The sequence below is a fragment of the Rhodamnia argentea genome, chromosome 8, assembly GCF_020921035.1.
Source record: "Rhodamnia argentea isolate NSW1041297 chromosome 8, ASM2092103v1, whole genome shotgun sequence".
Classification (NCBI taxonomy): Eukaryota; Viridiplantae; Streptophyta; class Magnoliopsida; order Myrtales; family Myrtaceae; genus Rhodamnia; species Rhodamnia argentea.
In genome coordinates this window covers 22,122,872-22,140,824 of record NC_063157.1, presented here as the reverse complement: position 1 = coordinate 22,140,824, position 17,953 = coordinate 22,122,872, and the positions used below count along the sequence as shown (strand labels likewise).

Sequence of the window (17,953 nt, the reverse complement as noted above, 5' to 3'; positions counted from 1 at the left end):
AAGCATATAAGCATGCCCAGCATTTCATCTGCGCCATTATTTTGCAATCAACATCACAGAAGCCAACAAAATCAACCGAAAGATGGAATCAATCAAAGGTGCTTGAAGACGGACTTGGTGGAGATGAGCGAATATCTTCTTCTTCCAATTTTTTTTCTCATTTTTTTTTCTGGGTTTATTTTTGATTCGACAGATCACCTTCACGATAACAACAACACAAATATAATACAGACACCAACGTCAGATTGGCCCCCACAGGCCACTCCTCTGGCTAAAGTCCAAAGCAAAAGAAGAAGCCTTTTGAATTAAAAAAAAAAAAAGCCATTCTGAACTTTACACAAACACATGGCAGACACACACAGGCAAAACCCACAAAAGAAGTAGGACCCGCCCAAACTTTTTATCATCACCTTAAGCGGTTCCCCCGAACCACAAACCAACGTCAGATTGGCCCCCACACGCCACTCCTCTGGCTAAAGTCGATATTATTCGTGTGACGAGGCGTGCGAGTTAGTTCTAAAACTTGTGAAGTTGGTGTAATGAAGTTTTAAAACTTGTCAATATTTTTCATTTATCAAGTTGATGGAGTTTTGGCCCCAAAAAAAAAAAAAAGTTGACAGAATTAATAAAAGAACTTGATGGAATCAACATGATAAGATAGCCCACTCTTCTTCTCCTCTCCGGATTGGAAGTTGCTGACCATTTTATTAAAACTTACGGCTATCAAGAGCTCAGTGATCAAATCTCTTCGCCATGGACGTGAAGCAAGTTCTCTGCATGAGCAAAGGAGACGGAGAACATAGCTACGCTCGTACCTCCACCCATACGGTTCGTTTCCATCGATTAAACTCTCCCTTCAGGTTCTTTCTTCTTCTTCTTCATCGTCTTTGTAATTTCCAGAGTAATAGGGAGGACGAATCGCCATGGTTCGGCTTTTTTTATCTGAACTGCGGGATCGGGTTGGTTCGTAAGAACGAATCTATCAAATTGCATCTAGGAAATTAAGTAAAGTTTCTTTGCTATCTAGTCAATTAGGAAATGGTTGAATTCACAGGATACATTTAGACCCCCGTTTCTTGCGTTAACAGCAAAAGATTGCGACTTTGGCAAAGCCCACGATAGCGAGCGCGGTTGATTCTCTGCTCGAGGAAGGTTTCTTCCCGTGCCAGCTCCTGAATGTGGCCGATTTAGGCTGCGCTTCGGGTCCTACCGTGGCGACTTTCATGTCGGCCGTCATAGACAGTGTGCGGAAGAAGTGCGCGCGCTCGAACCGCCCGATGCCCGAATTCCAATTTTATCTGAACGATCTTCCCGGGAACGATTTCAACACACTGTTCAAAAGCTTGGCCAACTTCGCCCGAGACTATGAAAGCCTGTCGTGCTTCGTAATGGGGGCTCCGGGATCTTTCCATGGAAGGCTCTTCCCTAGAAACTGCTTGCACCTCGCTCATGCCTCCTATAGCGTCAATTGGCTATCTCAGGTAAATTTGATCAAATATATCTGTGTAGTGCAAATACTTACTACGATGCTATTATTGGGAAACATACCTTTCCCAATAAAGGTTGCAACATATTACAGATCTTGTGTTGGAAAATTACTAAGGAAAAAAAAAATCATAAACCCATTATAATTGTGACAATTCAGCTCTAAATCTTTTGTTTGTCAATTCAATTCTAAATTTTTTATGTTTGTACCAATCAATTTCTACTGAAAATTACTGACGTAGACAAATTGCAAGCGACGTGAACTTTTTAAATAATATTCTCATAATATTTTAAGGTTTTTATAAATTTTTCCTTTTTTCTTTTCTTTTATTTTCTTTATTTATTTTTTTCTTGAACACTAGGGTCGCAACGGCCTCGTTCGCCCAAAGCCAACGAGGGCGTCCAGACCCTAGGGTTCATGGAAAAAATCTACGTGAAAGGAAAAAAGTTACAAAAAATTCAAGATATTAATTAGAAAAGTCCACGTTAGCGTTGATCATTTCAAACTGGATGATGGACTGAATTAGCATAAATACAAAAGATTTATAGCTCAATTAGCATAATTATAATAGATTTATGATTTTTTTTTTTGGTAATTCTCCGGTTTCGAGTACAAAGTGACTTAGGCCCAAATGCCTCCATCATCTAATTCAAATTGAACTTATGCATCTCGACATCTAACTAATTAATTCATGGTCGACATAACATGGGAAGGACTGTGTCATGACAGATAAATAGTTGTCCAATTATTTGACCGATCATGTTAACGAATTTCGCCACTTCTCGTTCGACTATGCATAGAGCTGGTAATGCAAGCAGTGTAATCACAATAGAAGTCCATGTTAATCCTGCACTAACTTGAAGCTCAAGCAAATGAAAGGTCCCGAACCTCACGAGCGAAGAAGGCTCCCCGTTGAACAAGGGAAGGATCTACATTTCGAAGACCAGCCCCGGCGTGGTGAAGGAGGCCTACTTGGCTCAGTTCCGAGCAGATTTCTCGACATTTTTGAAGTCCCATGGCGAAGAGATGGTCAATGACGGTCGCCTCGTGCTGATACTCAACGGGAGGGAAGATAAGGACTTTGCAAGCATAGACAGCTACTTCCTTTGGGAAAAACTTGGAGAGGCAATCGCGGATTTGGTTTCAGAGGTAAGTCATCTTAAATCGGCTTTTCAACTTTCATATATTATGAGATTAATGGCGCTTTAATAGGAAAAGAAAAATCAAATTCGATATATGTTAGACTCATTCTACGTCAGGGTGTGTCCCATGGTGAAACGATTCTTACTTTCAATGTTTCCATCTCATCTTCGTCTGAGCCTTGTTATAGGGTTTCGTCGAGGAAGAGAAGCTAGACACCTTAAACGTGCCGTACTACACGGCAGCTTCCGAGGAAGTTCGAAGCATAGTCGATGAAGAAGGGTCCTTCCGGATCGAACACATGGAGATAATGAAGATCGACAGAGCTTGGCCGGGCGAGGATCCTCATAGCAGAGGAAGGAAGGCGGCTTCTCATGCCAGATCGGTCACCGGTTCCATAATCTCGCACCATCTCGGCGAGGGGATCATGGACAAGCTCTATGGCGAGAAGCTTCCCATTCTCATAGGTGATGATTTGGCTAAGGAAAGGAGGATGGGAGTGAGCATAGTTGTTGTGCTCAAAAAGCACGTCCCATGACTCAGTGTCGGTCTCCATTACCAAGTGTCATTTGAAGTGATTCCTTGTTTGCGAGAGAGAGGGGCAAATTGTCCAAAAAATCGTAAACATGCTGATGTTTTTGTCAATTCAGTACTAAACTTTTTTTAAATTTTGCTAATAAAGTCTTAAGCATTTTTACGTTTTGACAATTCAATCTATTCGGCCAATTTTAGTCGAAAATCGCCGATATGGATGTCGGTTGTCCTACGTGGCACGATCGACGTTGACGTGAATAGTTATTAATTGTATTTAATGTTTTAATGTTTTTTATATATGTTTTCTTTTTTCTTTTCTTTTTTACCTTTTTTTTTTTACTAGTGTGGCTACAGGCATGGGCTTGGCGACCCTTGTCCAAATCTAAGTAAGGCTACCTCGCCTACGACCATGATGGTCTTGCCCAGTAGTAAGGGGAAAAAAAACACAAAGAAAAGAACAGATTATGAAAGTTAATAAAAAAAATCAAAAAATTATTATTAAAAATTATTCACGTCAGTACTGACCGTGTCACGTAAGACGGCCGTCATCCACATCGGTAATTTTCAGGCTAAAGTTGGCCAGATAGACTCAACTAATATAATTAAAAGATTTAGAATTGAATTGACAAGAGTGCTTTTTGAACGGTTGTCTCAAGGGTGAGGTGATCTCGATTGTAACGAGGAGAAATATCAATAGAGCCATTTTATTTTCCTTATCAATTATTGTTAACAAGGCCATGGGCACAATCACAGAAGCAGGGGAGGGGTGGTCGTGGGCTTTACTGGGGCTGTGGCCACCGCGGATGCGAGGCGTTCGGACATAAACGGCCTTGAGCCTCTTCAGCCCAAAGTGCACATTGGATTTGGACAAGTTTTTTTATTATTCGGCCTAGTAATTGCTGATTAGGTCATTACTAAGAAAATTAAATGACGTGGTCCAATGTTCTCTCTCAAGTACGAAATCAAGTTGGTTTATGGATACGAATCTAGGAAATTAACTGCAGCTTCTTTGTTTAATAGTGGTTGAATTTTCTAGATAAATTAGACATGATTTCCCTCGTTGCTTCAAAGAATTGCATCCGTAGCCAAGCTCATGATAGGAGTACGGTCGGTTCCCATGCAAGCATCTATGTGTGGCTGCTTTGAGCGGTGCGCTAGGCCCTAGAGTGACCGGCGGCATCGATCAATAGCCAACGGTAATTCAAGTAATACGAATGTTTTTTTCGATTATATTTGAAACTTTGGTTCGATATGTTTATCGAAGCTATGAGATCGGGTCGGTTTAGCAGGGCGAATTCATTTCTCGCGATCACAACAAAAGATTGCGTCTCTGCTCGTGAAATGTTTCTTCCCCGTGCTAAGCTTCTCCATCGGTGGCTGATTTGGGCAGCGCTCCTGGTCGGTCCTTACCACGATACCGAACCCGCCCATGCCCTGCTAATATTCTCTGCCCCATACCCTTCACCTTTTTTATTCAGCTGCCCATCTCCACACCCTTTTTTCATTTTTCTTCTTTCACTCGCCAATTAATTACGCAGCCTTTTTTTTTTTTTTGTAAGAAAGTAAGTTCCCATTCTTCGATAGTATTTAAAAGCAATCGGTGGGTAAAAATTTGAAAACTTCCTCTCGAAGCATAATAATAACATTTGGATCGACAGCGGCCTCCATCTCTCCCCGTCGATACTTTAGGGTAACGTCGTGCAATTAAGAAAATAACAAGAGTTTACCGATCTTATTTAGGTAAGATACTTTAGTGGATTGGGTAATCCAAAAAGTTTGCCGCCTTATGAATGGTGATGAGTAGAAAGATCCCATATCTTTCCCGTGTGACTATTGGGTCAAGACTTGTTAATAACCTGGGTTCGATTGTTACAAGTATTAGAAAAAGGATACTAACAATATGCAATGGAGCACGTTTATTCCTTACTACTCAAAAAAAACTTACAACAGATTCTCCATTTAAAGAGCTCATACCCAACGGTTAATAAAGAAAGTGCATCCACTAACTCCTAAAAAACAGCAACCGTGCAGAAACCTCCTATTGACTTGGTAAAACACAAAGCCATGTTCAGCACCACTAAAACAAACTCCTAATAACTAGGACACTAAACAACCGATCATTCTACTAAAACAAAATAATAAGATAAATAAACATGGTCCACGTGACTCAACATTCCCCCCCTTAAACCGAAAGTTTGCCAACATTCAGTTTAATACAACTTGTCAATACCAAGCGGGTTTCTCAACTTTTGAAATGCAGCCAACTTGAGGGATTTAGTAAAGATATCAGCAACCTGATCTTCACTTCTATAGTAGATGAGATCTATGACTCCTTCCTTCGTGAGATCCCTTAAGAAGTGAAACTTCACATCTATATGTTTGCTTCTTCCATGTAAAACAGGATTTTTGGAGAGCTTTATTGCTGAACTATTGTCACAATAAATTGCAGTAGGTCCTTGACTCTTGAAATGAAGTTCTTCAAGAATTTTCCCCAACCAAATAGCTTGACAAGCACATGAGGTTGCAGCAACAAATTCAGCTTCAGTGGTTGATAAAGTGACAATCGGCTGCTTCTTTGATGACCATGAGATAGCTCCCGAACCCAACATAAATACATATCCGGAAGTGCTCCTTCTATCATCTTGATCTCCAGCATAATCACTGTTAGTGAAGCCCATCAAGCTTGAGTTTTCTCCCTTCTTGTAGAGCAGTCCAAAGCCGGTCGTACCTTGCAAGTATCGAAAAATTCTCTTGGCAGCAAAGAGATGCATCTCAGTAGGATTCTCCATGTACCTACTTATAAGACTCACAGAGTACATTATATTTGGCCTTGTTGCAGTTAAATACATCAAGCTTCCCACAATTTGCTTGTACATAGTGCTGTCAACCTTCTTTCCTTCAGAATCTTTCACTAACTTCAAACCCACCTCGGTTGGTGTGCTAGAAGGATTACAATCCTTCATTTGGAACCTGTCTAAAATGTCTTGCACATATTTTCTTTGTGAAATAAAAATTCCACCAGCAAATTGAACAACTTCTATCCCAAGAAAATAGTGCATCTTTCCAAGATCAGACATATCAAATTCAAGCATCATAGACTGCTTAAATTTTTCAAACATGGCTCTATCATTTCCAGTATAGATCAAATCATCCACATATAAGCAAACAATAAGCATCTTCCCTCCATCTCCAATTTTGACAAAAAGTGTATGCTCATATGGACACTTGTGAAGACCTTCCTTCAGAAAATAGGCCTCTATACGATTATACCAAGCCCTTGGAGCTTGTTTTAGTCCATATAAAGCCTTGTTTAGTTTATACACCTTGTGCTCACTTCCAAACTTCACATAACCAGGAGGTTGATCAATAAATACCTGCTCTTCCAAGTCGCCATGTAAAAATGCCAATTTCACGTCCAAATGGAAGATAGGCCATGAGTTTTGCGCCGCCAATGCAATCACCAATCTGATTGTGTCATGTCGGGCAACTGGAGCGAAAACTTCTTTGTAGTCAATGCCGAACTCTTGCTTGTAGCCTTTTGCAACTAATCGAGCTTTATACTTATCAACTTCACCATTCTCCTTCAGCTTCGTCTTGTACACCCACTTCACGCCAATGGTCTTTTGCCCTTTTGGAAGTTCTGTCAACTCCCAAGTATTATTTCTTTCAATGGCTGCAATTTCAACATCCATCGCCTTCCGCCATTTTGGTTCTTTAACGGCATCTTTGAAAGCCATTGGATCGCAATCTGAAAATAAAGCAAAATGAGTAAAGGGGTCTTCGGTTTGGTCAATCCCGGTTACCTCATAATCAGTCATCCATGCAGGCCTTTTTCTAACTCGTCGGAGTCGTTGCTCATCTTCTTTTTCAGAGGCTGAAATACGTTCATTGATAGCTGGTTGATGCTCATTTTCTACAGGTTGTGCATTCTCCAAAGGCTGCTGCATTTTTTCTCCATTTTCTCCATCAAAATCAGCTTGTATTTGTTGTTCAACATTCTTTTCATCCCAAATCCAGAACCACTCTTCATCAAAAATCACGTCACGACCGATGACAATTTTCTTGGTGATAGGATTGTACAATTTGTATGCTTTTGACTGCTCACTAACACCAAGAAAAATACATTTTTCACCTTTGTCATCAAGCTTGCTCCTCTTCTGATCTGGAATGTGGGCAAATGCTATGCAACCGAAGATTCTGAAATGCTCGACACTTGGTTTGCGTCCACTCCAAGCTTCTTCAGGCGTCATGTTTTGAACAGCAAGTGTAGGGCTTCTGTTCAATACATAAATGCTCCAATTGACAGCTTCGGGCCAAAAACTTCTTGGGACACCGCTTCTTGCCAAAATGGTTCGTACCATGTTCACGATCATGCGATTCTTCCTCTCTGCAACGCCATTCTGCTGCGGCGTATAGGCCGTTGTGAGCTGTTTTTGAATTCCATGAGTCTCACAAAAATTTATGAATTCTTGTGAGTTATATTCTCCACCACGATCGCTGCGAAGAGTCTTTATAAGTATGCCTGTTTCTTTTTCGACTAATACCTTGAAGTTTTTGAAAGCTAAAAAGGCTCCAGACTTCTCCCGCAAAAAATAAACCCAAGTTTTCCGGATGTAATCATCAATGAACGTTATAAAATAACGTTTACCACCGTTTGATGTTGGATTAATGGGTCCGCATAAGTCCGAATGAATCGGTTCCAACACCTTCTTTGCTCTACATGTTTTTTCTTTCGGAAACGGGTCTCGATGTTGTTTGCCAACAACACACTCTTCACAAACTTGAGAAGGGCTTTGAATTTGCGGAAGACCAGTCACCATATTCTTTTGTTGCAGCGTTTTTAGACCACCAAAATTCAGATGTCCATAGCGAAAATGCCACAACCAGGCTTCGTCCTTCAATCTCGCAGAGAAACACCATTGGGTGGTGTTATCGAGATATAGTGGAAACATCCGGTTTGTTGTCATGTTGACTTGAGCAATTAAGCCCAACTTTTCATCTTGAATGCGACAAACTCCATCCTTGATAGAGATCTCATATCCCTTCTCTTTTAACCGACCAATGCTAAGCAAGTTGGTTTTCAAATCTGGAACAAAGTAAACGTTAGAAATAATCTGAGTAGAGTTCTCCTTGGTGTGGATCTTAACGTTGCCTTTGCCCATGACAGAAACTACAGATTTGTCGCCAAACGTCACAGTGTTACGGAATGATTCATCCAAGTCTGAAAATACGGACTTATCCCCACACATGTGATTTCTGCAGCCGGTATCTAAATACCACAAATTGTGATGAACATCTTCTTTTGCATGACAGGCCATCAAAAGCGAAACTTCTTCTACTTTCTCTGCAAAATTTGATTTTGCACCACGATTTTTGTTGAGATTGGTTCTACATTCAAACTTGTAATGGCCATACCCGTGACATCTATAACATTCAACATTTGACTTGTCTACGGACTTCGATTTGTTGCCATTTGAATAGTTGTTGTCACGGCCTTTCGCTTTCCATTTGGAATCAGTAGCATGATCCTCATTTGATTTCTGGTGCAAATCTTTATCCTTCCATCTCCCTTTCCCACGATCGGGACCCTTTGGATTGGATACTGCCTTTAATGCTTGTTCCTCTTTATCTTGCTGGACAATTTTTTGCTCATGAACCAAAGAAAGAACTCTGCAACTCATCAATTGAAAGTTCATCAATATCTTTAGATTCTTCTATAGAACAAACAACGAAATTAAATTTCGGTGTCATTGATCGAAGAATCTTCTCGATGATGGTGACGTCCCCCATCTTCTCGCCATGGATCCGCATTTTGTTAGTGATCGTCATTGTTCTTGATAAGTAATCAGCAACGGATTCACCGGTCTTCATGCGTAAATTCTCAAATTCCGTCCGAAGACCTTGAAGTTGCACGCGCTTCGCCTTCGCGTTCCCTTGATACTTTTTCTTCATTGCATCCCAAATATGCTTGGAGGTGTCTTTGCAAAGAATTGTCTCCAAGGTTGATCGATCGATAGCTTGAAAAAGGTAGTTTTTGGCTTTGAGATCCTTTAGCTTCAATGCATCTAAGTCGGCTCTTTGTGTATCCGTCAACACTACTCCAGCCGCCGGTTCCGCTACTCCAGAATCAACGACATGCCGCTACTCTTTGGACCGCAGGAAATTCTCCATCAGCATGCTCCAATGATCATAGTAACCATCAAAGCGAGGGATAGCCGGCTGAACGAAATTATCTGTGGCCATTGAAAAGTTGCTGCTGCTCTCTTCTCACAACCCGGCTCTGATACCACTGTTACGGTATTAGAAAAAGGATACTAACAATATGCAATGGAGTACGTTTATTCCTTACTACTCAAAAAAAACTTACAACAGATGCTCCATTTAAAGAGCTCATACCCAACGGTTAATAAAGAAAGTGCATCCACTAACTCCTCAAAAACAAGAACTGTGCAGAAACCTCCTATTGACTTGGTAAAACACAAAGCCATGTTCAGCACCACTAAAACAAACTCCTAATAACTAGGACACTAAACAACCGATCATTCTACTAAAATAAAATAATAAGATAAATAAACATGGTCCACGTGACTCAACACCGATACCAGTGTTGGATGACATTGGGTATCTCTCCCTCATCTCAAAAGCTAGTTCATAACCCGGGCTCTGATGCCAGCATTGGGTGGCATTGGGCCTCTCTCATCTCAAAAGCTAATTCAAATGATAAGATTTTTTCTCATATTTATAAACCGACCACCAACTCATTCCACAATCGATGTGGGATAACTCCAATAATTAGTGACGCGAATGGAATTTGGATTTGGGGTCTTTCAATTTTCTATGTTATATCCGGTCAAAGCCAACATCTTCCAAAAAGAAAAATGATAATAACTTGTGGCTCTTGTTCTTTGGAAAAAGAATCTTGGGCGGTTGGTGGAAGAAGGAAATCCCGAGTGTTCTTGATAGCCCCCCTCTTCTTCTCCCTTCTGAAATGGAAGTGCCGGTGCATATTCTCAAGCAACGACGGTGCGGGATCAGCGGGAAGAGGGTGGGCTTACCGTCACAACGCTTACTTCCCGTGGAATCGCCATGGACGTGAAAGAAGTTCTCTTCATGAGAAGAGGAGACGGCGAAGATAGCTACGCTCGGACCTCCACCTACACGGTTCGTTTCATTCAACTTATACCCCCTTTCTTAGATGAATCGGCATGACCGGTCGCCAATCGCGTGATCGGTCTAAAACTACGGGATCGGGTTGGTTTATGAGAATGAATTCGTTTCTTGCACTACGGCAAAAGGTTACGTCAGTAACGAAGCCCGCGACAACGAGCGCGGTTGATTCTCTGCTGGAGGAAGGTTTCCTCCCGTGCCACCTTCTAAATGTGGCCGACTTGGGCTGCGCTTCGGGTCCTAGCGTGGCAACTTTCATGTCGGCCGTTGTAGAGAGTGTACAGAAGAAGTGCGCGCGCTCGAACAGCCCGACGCCCGAATTCCAATTTTATCTTAACGATCTTCCAGGAAACGATTTCAACACACTGTTCAAAAGCTTGTCCAACTTCGCGCGAAGCTACGAAAGCTTGTCGTGATTCATAATGGGAGCTCCGGGTTCTTTCCATGGAAGACTCTTCCCTAGAAACCGCTTGCACCTCGCTTATTCCTCCTACAGCGTCCATTGGCTGTCTCGGGTAAGTCCGATTGCACATATATGATCATCACTGCGAGAGATGCATCATATTGTATTCGATCGATTTTGTTATAAGTTTTCAACAGTTTTTAAGTTGATGGACTTATTATAATGTTAATAACAAGATCCCACCTTCAGTTAAAATTTAATTTCATTAGTGTAATATAACGCATATTAATTTTACGTGATAACCGTCTCACCCAATAATCGTCTTGATGGGAGACAATTATCCGAAAGGGACAAACGGCAATTTTTAAATGAGTCGTATAATAATCGTCTTGTCGTCAATTTTAGTATATAGTTTTAGAATGTATTATGTCAGTTTTCTCGTCAGTTTTAGTACACAGCTTAGAATGCACTACGTCAGTTTTCTTGTTAGTTTTAGATGTACCTTAGGAAAGTACATTAACAGTGAGAATACACACTATCCCTTGTAGAGGGGACTGGCTAATAGCATCCCGTTTTAGCCGATCATTCTATGCTACGCATCCGAATTCGTCATATTCATCAATGGACGTTGGTATGTTCGTTTTTCTTCCTGTTTCCACGTTCTTTCTCGATTTTCCACCGAGTTTTTTTTTCGTGATTAGGGAATTGGAAAAGTTAGTTTCTCTGTAATTTAGTAGAACAGGACTTGGGTTCGAATCTCGCCAATGTATACATACTCAAAATAGAGCTGTAAAGCACAGCATAATCACGATGGATGCCAATCTTAATCCTTGCATTAACTTGGAAGTTAAGCAAATGAAAGGCACCGAGTCTCACGAGCGAAGAAGGCCTCCCGTTGAACAAGGGACAGATCTTCATCTCAAAGACCAGCCCAGCATGGTGAAGGAGGCATACTTGGCTCAGTTCCGAGCAGATCTATCGGCATTTTTTAAGTCCCGCAGCGAAGAGATGGTCGATGACGGTCGCCTCATGTTAGTACTTCACGGGAGGAAAGATGAGAACTTTTCGAGCCTAGACAGCCTTGACATTTGGGTGAAACTTGGAGAAGCAATTGCCGATTTGGTTTTAGAGGTAAGTAATCTTTGTTTGGCTTTTCAGTTATTAATCAGATATAAGATTAATTGTGCTAGAGTTAAAAAAAAAAAATGCTCATTCGATAGGTACATTAGACTCATCGTAGTTCAAGGTGCACCTCATGGGGAAACGATTTTCACTCTCGCATTTCAATCTTTCCGTCGTCCGAACCTTTGTTTCAGGGGTTCATCGAGGAAGAGAAACTAGACACATTAAACGTGCCATACTACACCGCATCTTCAGAGGAAGTTCAAGGCATAGTCGATGAAGAAGGGTCCTTCCGGATCGAACACATGGAGATGATCGAGGTCGACGCCGGAGAAACCACGCCGGGCGAGGATCCTCGTAGCAGAGGAAGGAAGATGGCCAAACATGCTAGATCCTACACCGGTTCCATCATCTCGCACCATCTCGGCGAGGAGGTCATGGACAAGCTCTATGGCGAGAAGCTTCCCGTTATCCTAGGCGACGATATGGCCAATGAAAGGAGGATGGGAGTCAGCACAATTGTTGTGCTCAAAAAGCATGTCCCATGGCTCTAGTGATGACGTCGTGTGGAAGCTTTCCAAGTGTTATTTAAAAGGATCCCATTCCAAGTTGTTAACTAGATATGCATTGATGTAAATAGATCAAAATAGGCCCAATAAATTTATGTAGGCCAGATCTTTTGCTACTCGATTCAAACCCGACGTGACCCACCCATTTGATGAAATTACTCAGGACTTAATAAGTAATAAAGACTATTTTAAGCATTACGATAAGGAAAGAGCCCAACAAGGAGAAACAAGGAGAGATTCGTTATATTTTTAGATAAGTGCGTTGAAAGTCCTAAAATTTATTAGGGAAGTGCAATTGTGTATTAAAACTTTAAAAAATACAATTAAATCTTAAAACTTATCAGAAAGTGTAACGAGTCCTAAAAATTTTAGGGCTCGATTGTACTTTTTGATAATTTTAGAACTCAATTGCACTTTTTTTTAATAAATTTTAAGACTTTCAGTATATTTCCTTACTAATTATAGTGTACAAGAAAGGGGGTGGGGGGTGGGTGCTGGAGGGTTCGATCGGGGGTTGCTGCCACTGTCGTTGCAAGGCGTTCGGTTCGTCTGTCGTAGGCCTGACAGACCACGGTCGAGGGCCCATTGAGCCCATAGTGCAAACAAACGGAGAGGAAAGAGTCATCTGATTCACTCTTTCGGCCCGGAACCAACTAGTTAGGGTTTGTTCGAACACCAAGCATTGGTTCGCGTTTTGTTAAATTATGGATGAACACCAAGCGTTTGTTCCCGCTCGTACATCCAACTCTAATTTCAATGCGACGATCATCATTAGCGAAGACGTGGCATGTTTACTGCTTCTGAGAGCGGTGAGCAACTTTAAATTTGGGGCAGCGAAACTCATATAATTAATACCGTGAAATGACCTCTCAATACGAGAATATACAAAGCGAAGATGCTTTAAAAAAAAAAAGGCAAAGTGGAAAGCAGATAAGCATGCCCGTCATTTCATCCGCGCCATTATTTTGCAATCAACATCACAGAAGCCAACAAAATCAAACCGAAAGATGGAATCAATCAAAGGTGCTTGAAGACGGACTTGGTGGAGATGAGCGAATATCTTCTTCTTCCAATTTTTTTTTTCTCATTTTTTTTTTCTGGATTTATTTTTGATTCGACAGATCACCTTCACGATAACAACAACACAAATATAATACAGACACCAACGTCAGATTGGCCCCCACCCTTTCCACAGGTCATCGGGGCCCACTCCTCTGGCTAAAGTCGAAAGCAAAAGAAGAAGCCTTTTGAATAAATAAAAAAAAACAAACAAGCCATTCTGAACATTACACAAACACATGGCAGACACACACAGGCAAAACCCACAAAAGAAGTAGGACCCGCCCAAACTTTTTATCATCATCTTAAGAGGTTCCCCCCACCTTGACGCCGGAATCAACGGCCACGATTCAGCGCAATCACCTGGCCTTGAAAGGGATGGCCCTGATCACCACTTGATGGTAGAGGGCGGCCAGTGCCGCACCGATGAACGGCCCCACCCAGAAAATCCACTGCACCCAAACAAAAGGACACCAAAACCACTGTCAGCGCTCTTAAGGAAAGAGGAGGGGGACCTAGCGTGCGTTGTAGCTCAAGCACGTGACACTCACGTGATCGTCCCAGCCTCGGTCTTTGTTGAAGATGATGGCCGCGCCGAGGCTCCTGGCCGGGTTGATGCCGGTCCCGGTGATGGGGATCGTGGCCAGGTGCACCAGGAACACCGCGAACCCGATCGGCAGCGGGGCCAGTATCTGCACAAGCGCACGCCCGAAGCGATAAATCCGACATCATATTTCCGCCGCTTGGTGATAAACTGAAAGGGGCGCTTAAACTCTTAGGAGCGGGAGAGAGGGGAAGCTTACAGGGACGTGAGAGTCTCTGGCACTGCGCTTAGCGTCGGTGGCGGAGAAGACGGTGTACACGAGCAGGAAGGTGCCGATGATCTCAGCCCCGAGGCCGTCGCCTTTGGTGTAGCCGGGGTTTACGAAGTTGGCGCCGCCGTTGAGTCTCTCGAAGGTGCTGGCGTTTTCGAACCCTTTCACCACGCCGGCGCCGCATATCGCGCCCAGACACTGCATCACCATGTAGAAGATCGCCCTCGTCAGGGACAGCTTCCTCGCCAGAAACAACCCGAACGTCACCGCCGGGTTTATGTGACCACCTAGATGTCCATAGATAACCAAATATCATCACTAACAACATACGAACGTACATGGTACTTGCTCGATCATAGAAAGTGAATATTTGTGCAGGACAAAAGACAGAGAAAAGGAAAACGAGATTACAGGAGCCTAAACGCATTACCTGAGATACCGGCGGTACAGTAGACGAGAGCGAAGATCATGCCTCCGAATGCCCACGCGATACCCTGAATTCCGACCGACTTGCACTTGGTGTCGGATTTCAACACGCCCATCACGGTCAGGATGGTGATGTACAGGAACAGGAACGTGGCCATGAACTCGGCGATCCCCGCCCGGTAGAAGGACCACGAGCTCAGCTCCGACGGCTCGAAGAGCGGCGCCGGCGGGGGCTCGGCGTAGTCCCGCTCGTCCGGGACCTGGGCCGCCGTCCCGATCGGCTGCCTCTCCGGGAACTTGTTGGCTCCCTCCCTAACGTCCTCTTCCTTCCCCTCCATGCCTCCTCTCTTGCTGGCCTCTAACGGTTCGAAGTCTCCGGTCCGGTTCGCGACTCACTTTAACTGGCCGTCTGGTGTCGAGCTCCGATGAGTGATTGGAGGAGTGGGTGCGATTAGGTTATATAGAGGGTAGTGGAGAGTGTTCAGCTGGAGAGAAGGTGGTGGGACCCGAGTGGGAGATTAGAGAAGATGAATTGTATAATCGCGTCATAATACAAGACGACCGACCAATCATTGTTATGGGTAGCAATTCATTCGATTTTTTTTTTCTCGGATGCGTGGTTTTAAAATCTAAATACGGCTTAGAATATGATCGCGAATGCGACATGTCGTACGACTCGAACTCCGTTGGCAAAAAGATGTCCACAAGGGTTGTAACAAATCAATTTCCGTGACGCATGTCCGGTCACCGACCTTTTCCAATCGAGCGCATAGAAAAAAAGGAGCATTGAAATTAGACCTTTGCGATGGGAAAAGACACCCCTTTGAAGAATTGGTGGGGGAAAAGGTAAGGACGATAGGGACATTGTAATCGAGGAAGCGTGAGATCTCATATTCAATTATTACTCCGCATAAACTTTTTAATCAGGCTAATAAAGTAAACCCGATTATCAATATTGCTTAAATCTCAAACTCACACCAATTTTTATACCTAGCGAAGCTTTAATCGAATCAAAATTATCGAGTCACAAACGACACTTATGTTGTAGACTTATTTCCAATCAACTGTTAATCACGTCGAAACTGTTGTTGCAACTCAATTTGAGGTAGTAAAGCGGAGAACAAAGGCCTGGAGAGGAACGCTATAATTGTCCCGTGGATTAGAAAACCAAGAAAACAAACAATTGCCAAACAAATTGGTCGGAAATAATTAATGGGTATGTGGACACCGCATTTGCGCTTGATCATCATAATCGAAACGCTTAATCAAATACTAATCGATGGCGGCCACGGCTGACAACCACACCTTATCTTTTCCCTTTCTTTTTTCATTTTCATTGTGTCCTTTTGAACTATATAATATGCTCTATGATTGTCAAGAGCCACGAGTAATACTGTCCACATGTTCGAAGGGAGCAAAACGACATGTAGCAGTTTCTCGAGATAAGGACTGCCTTTGGCTGTAGACTTTTGCAAATAATACTACTTTTTTGCTCACCTAATTCTCATTATATATTAGCAGCGATAAGGATGATCCAAATTAGTTCGTAACCCATGTTAGCAAATCTTTGCACTTTAATTTGCTATAGCTCCCCAACATTAAGGAAAAAAGCCACACAGAAATCTCAAATTATGGCCATTGCAACACATTTACCATAGACTTTTTTTTGTGACATAAAAAACCCCAAACTTGACTTATGTGATACATTTACCATCTGTCAAGATTTTGTCGGATGAATTTTCAGCCAAAATAACATCGTTTTTATTTCACTTAAGCCACGTGCGCGCCATGTCGACGACATTTGCTTTCCAGCGTCCTTGTAAGTAGATTTTTAACATTCCTCATTAATCGAACTTTGACAGAGAGTAAAACCGTCACGTATGTACAAATTTGGGATTTTTAGTATCGAAGAATAAAGTTTAGGGTAAAGTGACATGGTGAACATAGTTTGATAGGTTTTTTGGGTTTGTTTTTTGCCCTAATGTTTACGGAAAATTAATAAACCCCATGATTCATAAGTACACCACATTTGACACCCAACGCATGCCACATTTCCGTAGCCCACGAATTGTGACCGTGATTGAAAATTCCGCCTGGCAAACAGAAAAGTATTAAATGCAGATGAAATTCAAATTCAAATTCAAATTCAAATTCAAATTCAAATAGAGAGAGAGAGAGAGAGAGAGAGTTTTCCAAGTACGGGGTGGATCACATGCTTGGCGAGGGAATGAGAATATGGACGTAAGCTATAAGTTAAAAGGGGAAATCGTTCTGTGTTTTTTGCTGTAGACTATAGTGGAAGTAGGTTGGTGAAATGAACCGCGGCAATATTTTTTTTTTAAGTATTTAATAAAAAAGAGAAACTGTATTAATATAAATTTGCTTACGCAAGTAGTGGTTAAACCCTATGATTCCTTGCGGCCATGAAAGCTGTCCCTGGGAGAGCTCGAGATAATATATATATATTTTTTGCTTTCCCAAATTATATCATTATAGTTTCGAAAATTCAGGAAAATAAATTATATGTATATGTACATATTAATGATTGCAAGTATTCGATGTTAAGCAAATGTCGATTTTCGAGCGTAACATTGAAGATGCAAATGTCGCTCGGAAGGTGCCCTCACTTTGTCATATCGATCGATGACTTGTCGAGTAATTTCTCGCTATGTTGTTTTTCACAAATTGACTTGTCGGGTAAGCAACTTTTGGTCGATTGTCTAGGGATGCCATTCGGGATGATTCTTCCCGAAATGGAACGGTAGGAAAAAATGAATGATCACGAAAGAGACCCTCTTGACGTGCACATACTACTAATTTTTGCGATCTCAACTTTTAAAAGACCTAATTTCCCTCGTTCCAATAGCCAATACTCGAGATGAGTGTGCTCGGAGTCTTGGACTACGTGCGGATTCGAGAGAGAAGTGAAATTTAGCCCAATTTGAAGTCTACCGACAAAACTTACGAGGGAGAATTACTAAAAAAAAAGGTCCATGTCAATTTGATTATAGACCTTTGAATTTGATCAATTTAATCATAAATATTTTAACGATTTGCCTATTTTAGTTTTTTTAGCTGAAAAATACTGACGCGGATATCGGCCGTTCTATGTGGCACTACCAACGTTAACGTAGACAATTTTTATAAGTTTTTAATAATTTTTTGTGCTTATTTTATTTTATTTTTTCCCTTTCCTTTTTCTTTTTATCTTTTTTCCTTATTTCCCTCTGCC

At 42.0% G+C, this 17,953-nt stretch overlaps 2 protein-coding genes and 1 pseudogene across 3 annotated transcripts; 2 read left to right on the top strand and 1 right to left on the bottom strand.

The window, feature by feature from the left end:
- Positions 1 to 666: 666 nt before the first annotated feature.
- Positions 667 to 3,174, top strand: LOC115748125 (7-methylxanthine methyltransferase 1-like). Of its 2 annotated transcripts, none has more exons than XM_030684539.2 (4): positions 667 to 828; positions 1,095 to 1,481; positions 2,366 to 2,635; positions 2,817 to 3,174. In XM_030684539.2, exons 1-4 carry the CDS (start codon positions 754 to 756, stop codon positions 3,162 to 3,164), a joined length of 1,080 nt encoding a protein of 359 aa, XP_030540399.1. In that variant the 5' UTR covers positions 667 to 753; the 3' UTR covers positions 3,165 to 3,174. The 2 variants fall into 2 exon arrangements, with proteins under 2 accessions (XP_030540399.1, XP_030540397.1); XM_030684537.2 differs by having other exon boundaries at positions 1,089 to 1,481.
- Positions 3,175 to 10,047: 6,873 nt separating this feature from the next.
- LOC125316226 lies at positions 10,048 to 12,493 on the top strand (annotated as a pseudogene).
- Positions 12,494 to 13,498: 1,005 nt separating this feature from the next.
- On the bottom strand, positions 13,499 to 15,232 carry LOC115748126 (probable aquaporin PIP-type 7a). Its single transcript, XM_030684540.2, has 4 exons — positions 14,726 to 15,232; positions 14,284 to 14,582; positions 14,032 to 14,172; positions 13,499 to 13,932 (listed from the first exon to the last, which is right to left on the bottom strand). Exons 1-4 carry the CDS (start codon positions 15,057 to 15,059, stop codon positions 13,840 to 13,842), a joined length of 867 nt encoding a protein of 288 aa, XP_030540400.1. The 5' UTR covers positions 15,060 to 15,232; the 3' UTR covers positions 13,499 to 13,839.
- Positions 15,233 to 17,953: the final 2,721 nt, after the last annotated feature.